At 33.2% G+C, this 12,037-nt stretch overlaps 1 protein-coding gene across 5 annotated transcripts in view; it reads right to left on the bottom strand.

The window, feature by feature from the left end:
* The window catches only part of LOC135212719 (unconventional myosin-IXAa-like), a 371,838-nt gene that overhangs the window by 45,458 nt on the left and 314,343 nt on the right, over window positions 1-12,037 (bottom strand). For all 5 annotated transcript variants that reach the window (XM_064246413.1, XM_064246417.1, XM_064246414.1 and 2 more), the window contains 3 exons: window positions 11,001-11,251; window positions 3,365-3,763; window positions 3,094-3,216 (listed from right to left, as the gene is read on the bottom strand). In XM_064246413.1, coding sequence (XP_064102483.1) covers window positions 3,094-3,216; window positions 3,365-3,763; window positions 11,001-11,251 — 773 coding nt within the window. The remainder of the gene's footprint in view (window positions 1-3,093; window positions 3,217-3,364; window positions 3,764-11,000; window positions 11,252-12,037) is intronic.

The raw sequence follows: 12,037 nt of genomic DNA, 5'->3' as shown, positions 1-12,037 counted from the left end.
GTGAGCTCCCAGCATCCCCCAAGGCGTGTGATTCGTATTTTTCCACGAATTAAATTTTTTTTTTTTTATATATATAGACGTACCATACGTCCAATCGGCACCCAACAGACAATTTATATCAACGTTTAATACGTCCAATCGGCGTTAAAGGGTTAATGAAGCTTATATTGTGCAGGCTATTAATGAAATTAAAAATGGAGCTGCAGCAGGGCCTGATGGTGTCCCTGCTATTTTGTTAAAGAAAGTAGTTCATTCTATTGCAAAGCCACTAGCAATATCATTAAGACAAAGTGTAGATACAGGCAAGACTTATGATGAGCACAAATTAGCATATATTACCCCTACTTTCAAAAGTGGATCAAGACTAGAGGCAAGTAATTATAGGCTTGTGAGTCTAACATCACATATTATGAAAGTGTATGAAAGGGTAATGAAGAGAAATATTATGAAACATTTAATAAAAAATAATTTGTTTAATATAGGGCAACATGGTTTTGTACCCGGAAAAAGTACACAAACCCAACTGTTAGTCCACCGTGAGAACATATACAAAAATATGAAAAGTGGAAATGAAACAATGTGGTTTATCTAGACTTTGCAAAAGCTTTTGACAAGGTAGATCATAATATATTAGTGAAGAAAATTAGAAAACATAATATAGTGGATAAAGTGGGAAGATGGTTAAAAGAATTTTTACACCACAGAAAACAGATAGTTATTGCAAACAATGAGAAATCGGATGAAGCTAAGGTAATATCCGGTGTGCCACAAGGTACGGTGTTAGCTGCATTACTGTTTGTTATTATGATTGCAGACATAGACAGTAATGTTAAGGACTCGGTAGTGAGTAGTTTCGCTGATGACACAAGAATAAGTACAGAAATTACTTGTGACGAAGATAGGAACGCGCTACATAGAGACCGTAACAAAGTACGTATATGATTGGGCAGAGGTAAATAGGATGGTATTTAACTCTGATAAATTTGAATCAATAAATTATGGAGACAGAGTAGGAAAGCTATATGCATACAGGGGACCTAATAATGAGACAATCACAAATACGGAAGCAGTTAAAGACCTTGGTGAGATGATGAATACGAACATGTTATGCAATGATGAAATAGCAATTCTATTGGCAAAATGTAAAGCAAAAATGGGAATGTTGTTAAGGCACTTCAAAACAAGAAAAGCTGAACACGATTATGCTTTATAAAACATATGTTCGTAGTCCACTTGAATATTGCAATATGATATGGTACCCACACCATCAAAAGTATATTGCACAAATAGAGTGTACAAAGATCCTTTATAGCTAGAATAGAAGAAGTTAAGGATCTTGACTACTGAGTAAGACTACAATCCTTAAAATTATATAGTCTAGAAAGGAGAAGAGAACACTACATGATAATTTAGGCATGGAAACAGATAGAAGGAATAGCCAAAAACATCATGGAGCTAAAAATATCAGAAAGACCAAGCAGAGGTAGATTAATAGTGCCCAAAACTATACCAAGAAAAATAAGGAAAGCACACAGGAGCGTCTATTCAATGCGTTGCCAGGCTCATCTGAGGAATATATCAGGAGTGAGCGTAGATGTGTTTAAGAATAAGCTCGACAAATATCTAAGCTGCATCCCAGACCATCCAAGATTGGAAGATGCAAAATATACCGGAACATGTACTAGCAACTCTCTGGTAGACATTAGAGGTGCCTCACACTGAGGGACCTGGGGCAACCCGAACAAGATTTAAGGTCTATAAGGTAAGGTCTGACACACAATCGGACACATATACTATTGATTCCTTTGATTATCCTTGTAAAAATGTGAATAAAATTGATTTTGTAATCACCCTTTGCCTACTGTGACATTCTGATTTCCTCAAAGGATTCCCGTCTCTCCTCCCTCCATTCCCAAGCCTGCCGGGTGCTATTCTCACCAAACAATTCGTAAATCATACAAAAATTTTACTTTATATAACGTACTGTTTCATTACTTTACACTCTTAATTTAACTTTTGAACACATTAATAATAGAAAAAAATGTGAAAAGGGGTCTTTTTGGGTTGACTGGAACGAATTATCCTGAATCCCTTAATTTCTTATGGGGATACTTGTTTCATATTTCGACCAATCGAACTTCAAACAGCCTTCTGGAATGGATTAAGTTCAAAGTCTGAGGTACTACTATATATAATATACTAATATATAAACTATACTATATATACTATTATATATAAATATAAACAAATATATATATATATATATATATATATATATATATATATATAATGTAATATATATATATATATATATATATATATATATATATATATATATATTATAATATATTATAATATATATATATATATATATATATATATATATATATATATATATATTATCATATATATATATATATATATACATATATATAATGATGCATTATTGTTCTAATTTTGACCACAATTCCATTTATTAGGTGTAAATTAGTTTTAAGAATATATTGGTGTTAAGAATTTTTGTCTGAATATTCTTACATATTTTCACCCAACACCATCTGCCTTTGCTCGATTGTTGCCTAAATTCTCATTTGGCCACAACACTGGTCCAAGCAGCAAGCTAAGAGCTAGTAAAAAGACTGACTGTAGAAAAAACTGAATGACTGAAAAAGGAGGCTGCCAAAGGATGGGGTGGCTGGAGACTTGGTACTTGAATTTCATCAATTCGTGTGACACGAAAACCCTTGAGAATTCCTATGAGAATCAAACACAGGCTCAAGGAAGGAAACAATCTTGCTACAAGGCTTGAGGATGCCCCCAGCAACATCTGAGGTTTGTCAACTTTGCAAGGTGAAGAAATGCTGTTCTGAGTTGGCTGGAAGTTGGAGGTACCAAATCAAGAGAGACCAAAGGTCCCTGAAGGGTGGGGACAGTCAAATCCTTTCCACACCGAATACAGCTAATAATGAAAAATGGTTTTTGTGCAACAAACAAATATACAAGTATAACTGTCTGCGCTTGAAAAGAAAATTTCACAATTTAATTGAATGGAGGATGTTCCCAAGTAAAAACAACCAAAGAATGAATGCTTACCTTTGTAGATCGAAGTGTATCTAAACGAACGCCAGCTGACACAATTTCAGAGTCGACAGTGTCTATATCTTGAAGTGTCATTCTCACCTGCTTCAACTGCCGTGATATAATGACCTCTACAACCTAAAAAGTAAGATTTCAACATTCACAAAAATGAAATATTTTCTTACAATAGTAAACTGATATTATCAATTTCTTATTTAGCAGATTACTTTACATAAATTACAAGCCATAAATATTCAACAGTAAACAGAAATAATGTTTTAATTACCGAAGTTTGCTTTGCAATGTCACTCAAGGAGTCCTGAACAGTTTGAGAACGCTGATTTCTTAATATGCAAGGTGCAAATATAATTGCAAGAGCATTACAATTCATTCGGTTGTAAGCTTCATGTTGCGCAACCCGCACCATATGAAATACCAGTCTTTCCAGTAGGTCAAAATTTATCTTTGGTAAGCCTTTAATAATATTATAAGTAGTCTGGAGCTGATCTTCTGGGTCCTGAAGCTCTGTAGCATTAATTAGGGGATCATAAAACTCATATGTGAGCAAAGGTTCTGGCAATTCTCTAAAAAACGATTTCAGTATTGTAGCAAGAACATGAACAGGAGTGTCTGTAAACTTTATGTTTTCAGGATCCCTCTCTATATGAGCTTTCACTGCACGGACCTGAAAAAGACAAAAGTTATTTGTAGCCAATTAAAACATATGATCACAGTTACCATGCATGGGTACCTAAAAAGATTAAACCCCATAAGGTAAGGTTTAGGCTTTAAATGTTCCTAATGTTGCACACTGAAGACAGTACTTAAATGTTTTTTGCATTACCCATTTGGGCCCAAGCTGCATATTTCCTGTATTTTTCCTATTAAAATATTGCCTTTTCTCATTTAGTTGATTAACCCTTAAACGCCGAAGCGGTATCTTAAAAATCGCCTCCCGTATACCGGCGGCGTTCGTGAGTGAGCGCCGAAGCAGAAATTTTTTTTTTTTTTTTAAATCACAGCACGCTTAGTTTTAAAGATTAAGTTAATTTTAGGCTCCTTTTTTTGTCATTGCCTGAAGTTTAGTATGCAACCATCAGAAATGAAAAAAAATATCATTATCATATATAAATATTGGGATATATGACAGCGCTAAAAAAAAATCTCATAGATAATTGTATACAAATCGCGCTGTGAGCAAAACAGCTAAAGCTAACTAGTTAATTTTTTTCCGTTGTATTGTACACTAAATTGCGATCATTTTGGTATATAACACATTGTAAAAAGATCAAGGCAACACAGAGAAAATATTATAACAAAATGATGCATGAATTCGTAATGCTCGGAGATAAAAAAATTTCAAAAATTCACCATAAATTGAAATATTGTGCAAGAGACTTCCCGTTTGTTGCAAAATGAAGGTAATTGATTGAAGATTACTAGACTGTAAGTGTTGTAGCTTACAATTGCAGTTTTCAACCATTTCGGTAGAGTTAAAGTTGACCGAAGGACGAATTTTTTCTATTTATCGTTATTTATATGAAAATATTTCAAAACTGATAAAAGCTACAACCATGGGTTGTTTTTGTTGTATTCTACATGAAATTGCACACATTTTCACATATAAAACTTTATGTAACGGCTAATTTAAAATGGTGCAAACATTACGACAATCGGACGAAAAAATTTAGGATTTTTTCGGAAGAGTTACCGCGCGGACGTAAGGAAAAAGTTTATTTCATAAATTCACCATAAATCAAAATACTGTGTTAAGAGACTTCCAATTTGTTGCAAAATAAAGGTAAATATTTGAATATTACTAGAATGTAATAGTTTTAGCTTACAATTGCGTTTTTCTACCATTTCGGTCGAGTCAAAGTTGACAGAAGGTTGAAATTTTGGCACTTATCGTTATTTATATGAAAATATTTCAAAACTGATAAAAGCTACAACCATGGGTTGTTTATTGTTGTATTCTACATGAAATATCGCATATTTTCATATATAAAACTTTATGTAACAGCTAATTTAAAATAGTGCAAACATTACGACAATCGGACGAACAAATTTCAGATTTTTTTCGGATGAGTTACCGCGCGGACGTAAGGGAATTTTTTTTTTTTTTTTCATAAATTCACCATAAATTGAAATATTGTGCTAAAGACTTCCAATTTGTTGCAAAATAAAGGTAAATGATTGAATATTACTAGAATGTAAGAGTTTTAGCTACAACCGTGTTTTTTTTTTTTTTTGTATTCTACATGAAATTGCGCACATTTCCATATATAAAACTTTATGTAACGGCTAATTTAAAATGGTGCAAACATTACGACAATCGGATTAAAAAATGTATGATTTTTTCGGAAGAGTTACCGCGCGGACGTAAGGAAAAAGTTTTTTTCATAAATTCACCATAAATCAAAATATTGTGCTAGAGGCTTCCAATTTGTTGCAAAATGAAGGTAAATGATTGAATATTACTAGAATACGTATAAGAGTGTTAGCTTATAATTGCGTTTTTTGACCATTTCGGTAGAGTCAAAGTTGACCGAAGGTTGAAATTTTGGCACATCGTTATTTATATAAAAATATTTCAAAACTGATAAAAGCTACAACCATGAGTTGTTTTTTGTTGTATTCTACATGAAATTGCACACATTTTCATATATAATATGTACTCCATGTAACGGTTAATATGAAATGGTGAAAAAATTGTCAAAGTGACGAAATAATTTCTGATATGTGTCAGTGACGCTTTTTAGTGCGAGGAAAAAGAAATTCGCGCTTGCACGCCTGGGTAACGATTGTAAACAAAACAACGCCTTGATCCGTGAGCTCCCAGCATCCCACCAGGCACGTGATTCAAAAGTTTTTGCCTAGTAGGCCTACAACTATTTTTACACAAATTTTTTTAAAAACTTTTTTATATCGACGTATATACGTCCAATCGGCACCCAACAGACAATTTATATCGACGTTTAATACGTCCAATCGGCGTTAAAGGGTTAACTGCCTCTTTCTATTCTCATTTAAGAACATATTCACTGGGTTAACCTTATGAGTGCCTAATAATGTAAGTCACTAATCTTGTATGATTATGATGATTCACTACTGAGTTTCAGTGATAAGACTTCAAAGGCTCAACCAAAGGATCTGACCCTACTTGAGAATTGAAATGAAACATGGTAATGTGAAAGAAGTCATGTGACCAAACATAAGACAAAGAGGAACAATAAAAAGTATAAGAAAAAAATGAATGCAACTGGGATCTAAGGAAAGCTGCATGGAATATTTAGCACAGTTTATGGTGTGCCACACAAAAGCACACCATGAGCAACAAACCCGTGGAGGGTAATAATGTTATAATAACAAATGGCCCAAAATATTACAAGCATAGTCTCAAAATGCCAAATAAAATGGATAACACTGAAAAAATATTTTGTCTGAGTTCACTCTTCATCAAAATAATTTCAATCATTAATGTTGTAAAATAGCCATTTCTTAAATGAATGAAATACCTGTATGCCAATACTCTCCTTGGTTACCTACAAAATAGATACCAATTGTGGATTACCTGATGGTTTGTATTTATTTTTTCGTAATTCTAAATTTGTAACTTCCTATTCATTCTCTGCTACAGAATAAAACTATTGCTAGAACTTGTGACATACAGTAATCCCCTATTATTATTTGCTTTTTCAAAATTTACACTAGCCATATTTAAAGAATATTAACTACACCTTCATTTAAACATTGGAAGTGTAAAGAAACTGTTCTTGAATATAAAAAGAATAAGCATAAATATATTAGTTACTGCACATACACTAACCACATAATCATTAATGTACTTTGCATGGTTACAACTCATGGTGAAGAGCAAAAGAGGTTGTTCACCACTTTTGATTTGTAAAATTTAATTGGCCCCTCCACAGGAGCGTGCACACACTCATAAGTAGTACTTGTGCAGATTCTAAGCAGTTAATTATGAATTTTATCTAGGTTTTTTTATGCTATATCTAAAGATAACCACACATCTGGCTTCAATAATAAAATACAGTGTAAATGGATTGCACAATAACATCAAGGTTGATTTGTAGTTCAGTTTCTTATCAGGTTTAAAGCATTTTTATCATCACCATTTAGGTATGCAACATTACCTTTCAGATTTTTCCAATCTGGTATCTTTTCAACCAATACCTACTTTTTTTTTCCATAGAAAATTTCAAACCAATTTACAAGGTAGGTTTCATTAGATATGTTACTGAATAGTCTGGACATGACATATATTTGAGGAAACATAAAATTTTAGCCAAGTCATCCACACACAAGTAATTTGTAAAAATATTTAGTTCCTATTTGTACCACTGTTGATCAGCGAGAGGAATAATAAACTACAAAACACTGATGTGGGACATGATTTCCCAGTTTTTTAGTGTCACAACATCCTTTATTAGCACCTGAAAAATGTCCTCTTTGAGGATTTCCTTATATGAAAAAAATAGGTGGCCTCAAATCTAACTAATAGGTAGTATAGTAGTACAGTAGAGACCAGGTTCACGACCGTATTAGTACTCGAAATAATCGGATTTCGCCACTAAATTTCCAATAAACTTTGTATCTGTTTTCAACCAAAAAACCAGTTTCCAACCCCCGACCATATGATGTTTGTAAACAAAACTGTTTCCGCCAGCCGCCGCTAGTTGGCGTCATCCAGTGCTACCAAATGTAGCATAATTTCATGTTTTTTTAGCATAATTTGACCCAAGAATTGGAGCTTAGCATAATTTCTTTCACACTTAGGGTTCTAGTACAATTTTAGAATGTATTTTCACTAAAATTTTAAATAAAATGCAGAAAATTCCTCAATTTCATACACAGCTATAGTGAATGTATCTTCATAGTGAAATTGACTCAAAAGCAGCACTAACAAATGAGTTAATTGCTAAGTTTGAACCTAACTAAGGAATGTTAAATTTTGTGAATATAAATAAATACCCACAGTGGCATGACAAACGATCAGTAAAGTGTTAATAATGTTTTTTCTTCATGAGTAAAGAATTACTTTTTTTCCTTTTTTAAGTTTATTTTTTTCAGTAGTTATCAAAATTTTAATTATGTCTGAAGTGATTTTCACACAATTTTCAAGTATTTATTCATTGTGTATGTGATCTGTTAAAGAAAAATAGTGTTTCAGTGGCATGATAATGATCAAGTAATAAGTACGTATGTTTTTCTTCTTGAGTAGACTGGTTTGTTTGTTTACCTTTTTTTTAGTTTTAATTTTTCAGTAAATATCAGTAAATAACAAAATGTTATATTTGAAGTAATTTTCACACATTTTCAAGTATTTATTAATTGTTTATGTGACCTGTTAAAGAAAAATGGTTCTGCGTGGCATGATAATGATGCAGTAATAAGTAAAATTTGTTGTTTTTCTTCACATTTGCATGTGTGATCTTCACCCATTTGTCAAATAGTATAATAGTGATTGCATATCAAATAGTGTACTAGTGATTGCGTATGTGATCTATTAAAGAAAAATGGTGTTTTATTAAGAGTTTCCTAACATGTAAAGATAATCAAATTATTAGTTATAACATTGTCTGTTCGTCACTTTGTATCATTTCACCTAATATATAAATGTTTTAAATTTCCATTACATTGTTGTTTTAGCTCAAATGTATTAGAGAAATGAGATAATGATAGATTAATAGCATAATTCTGGCACAAAATTGCACCATATTTGGCATAAATTCTTGCTTGGACCGACTATCATAATTTAGCAAAACGGTTGGTAACACTGGTGACGCCACTCAGCATTGTTTAAGTCCGCAACTAATGATTACAAACATTCAAACATGTGTCGTGTCTTGTACACCTTGCGCGCATTTCATTTGCTTTTTCGGTGGTATCAACTCTATACGCAGTTACCTTTTGATTCATCATGGGTCCCAACATTACTACTGGCTATCTATTAAAACCTTTTGCTAATGTTAATCTCTGAAATGGAAAAAATTTATATGGCATCTAGTGTTTTCCTTCTTCAAAATGTTTCCATCATTTCCAACTCCAAAATAAACCTAAAGTTTCGTCTATCCTCTCCTCTGCGTGAAAGTGATGAGCGAAAAAAAGATTTAATCAAGCACCCTTGCTTGATTTTTTTTTCAAGTGTAGACATATTCTAAACCCATGCTCACACTTGAGGCGCGCGTTTCAGTAGCAAATGCAATACGTATTTAAGTGTTAGGTTTGGAGTGAAGGCAATGTTACGTACGTAGGTTACATGTGCAGTTCGGTAGCGAATGCAATCTTTAAGCTTTGTTAAGCTTGCCGGTAAAGAAGAAGTTAGTCATAGCTTATATCAGAGAAGCCACTATGCCATATTAAGTGCGTAGTAATTAAGAAATTAAGAAAAATCTTTTATGTCGTACTGTAATACGTCAATGTTTATGTGTAAGATTTGGTAGTGAAACCAGTTACATACGTAACATGTTCGGTTCGGTAGCAACGCAATCTAAGCTTTTTAAGCGTGCCGGTAAAGAAGAGGTTACGGTATACATTAATTATAGGAATTAAGTAGATTCTTTTATGTCTACTGTAAAAATACGTCATTGTTTACGTGTGAGATTTGGTAGTGAAACCACTGTCACATACGTAACGTGTGCCGTTCGGTAGCGAACGCAATCTTAATCTTTAAGCTTGCTGGTAAAGAGGAGGTTAGCCTTAGCTTAATCAGAGAAGCCGCTATGGTATAGAATAATTATAGAAATTAAGACGATTCTTTTATGGCTACTGTAAAATGACGTCAATGTTTACGTATGAGGTCTGGTAGTGACACAGTTTATATATGCAACGCGTGCGCGGTAACGAACGCAATCTGTATGCTTGGTTTATAAGGTTCCTCGTAAAAAAAAAAAAAAAAAAAAAAGAGGTTAGCTTGATATTACACTCAAGAGATGCTGGTACGTAATGGTATAGTAATTAAAGACATTAAGAAGATTCTTTTACTTATACGTACGTATATATGTACCATGCAGTACCATAATAATTGTCAAAGTCCAATAAGCTTGAAACCAGCCCTGATATTGGACAATTTGCCGTAAAAGACGCACCTTTTTTATAAGGACATTTATGAAACAAAATCGTTAGTATCATAAACATTACATTTACTGAAAGATAATTTTCAAGCAATTTTGTATACAGTATTGTAGTCGACTCCGTAAAAGATTTACCATAAATTAATATCGAATGTAAACGATATGGTTTGTTTACTACCATAGTCCCGATATAAACCACCAGGGCTGCGCTATGCTTTGTTTACATGCCGACTTACTGTAGGCAAATTTTTGCAAGTTTTTTATAAATATATATTGGGTTTAATTTTAATAGTTTATTAATTTACTGTAATAATTAGACTTGCTTTTCAATGTTTTTATTATGTTAGCAACACGTTTTATGCCTACCCACTACACTACGTTCTACTTACTATTTACCTAGGTATCCTATGGCGCTTGGTCAACAATCGGTTGGACGCAGGCTAGTTTTCTTTTATACTGCATATTATACATTTAAAATTATAAATGCATGTTTAACATGATATTTATTTAACTTTTAACTTATTTAGTTGTAATTTACATGTAATGTATTGTATAAAAAGGCAAGGTTAGGGTAATAACTGATGGTCAAGAACGGATTAATCCATTTTCAGTTATTTCTTATGGGAAAACTTGATTCAGTTCTCGAAATAATCGAATTTCGACGCTCCTTCTGGAACGAATTATCGTCGAAATATCATATTTACTTTAGATACTGAAGGAAATGATAGTTACTTGTCAAAGAAAGTGAGAGAGAAATTAGAATATGACTGTAATAAATTTGTAACAAAAGCTTCAGTAGTTTGTGACATGGCATTAACAACTAACCTTTGAGGTAGCCCCTGACTTCCGGTAGAGTCCCTCAGTAAAGAGACCATGCAATTCAATAGTAGTGATGAGGCGATGAACAACAGCAGGGATTTTTTCCCCGGCACGTATTAAATTCTCTAGAGGTACAGCAAAAACACGATTATTGGGTGGTGGGGTGCCCGCTGGTACAACAATGGGCTTGGGACCATCATGACTACATTTAGTATCAACTTTCTTATAACATTTCTGATGACAGGTTACCTTACATCCTGTAACAAAAAACATGAATTATTGGATATAGAAACATGGTTTGTCATGCAATGAAACGAGACATATTTTCTATATTTTTTCATTTGATAAAACGGATATTTTATAACATGAAACATATTTTCCTTATAAAACCACCAACCATTAATAGCCCAAATTGTGGTTGAAGTTAACTACTGGACATGTAGTACTGTACTACATTGATTTAGTATACACATGCCATAAACACCATTGGTTGTTGGGAAAAACCCAGCTAATTTTTTGTGAAAAGAATCTGCAACATGAAAATTAAGGGATGGTAAGATTTAATTTACTGCCTGATAGGCTTGTCTGAAATAATTTCAAGTTATATATGAATTTCATTTATTCACGGGAAAGTGTCATAAATAGCTCATACTGTTACTGAAGTGGAGGCTGAGTAAAGGAGCATCCTTCAAGGGAATTAAACAATATACGCAATAGGGACAGAAGTCATGATCCAAGAGTCTTATCTTCTTGTGGCAAGTTGGTAGCCTGATGCCAAAGAGTGAACCAATAGCTCGAACTTCAAGTCAAAAGCAAAATTTGAGATACATACATTAATGACTACATTCTCAACCAGGACATAGTTGCCCACCTCCCTCATACAACACATCATGAGGATGAGAACCCGAAAGGAGACAATTAAAGGCATGAATACAAAGAAGAGTGTATAACATCTTCCACTGCTGATAAGGCTTGACCCATTGTCACAAAGGTGGAAGAGAACAAAGGTACAATGTTTTCTCCAAGACCCACATTCATGGTAG

The sequence above is a fragment of the Macrobrachium nipponense genome, chromosome 41 (assembly GCF_015104395.2).
Source record: "Macrobrachium nipponense isolate FS-2020 chromosome 41, ASM1510439v2, whole genome shotgun sequence".
Classification (NCBI taxonomy): domain Eukaryota; kingdom Metazoa; phylum Arthropoda; class Malacostraca; order Decapoda; family Palaemonidae; genus Macrobrachium; species Macrobrachium nipponense.
This window is presented reverse-complemented; position numbering and strand designations above follow the sequence as displayed.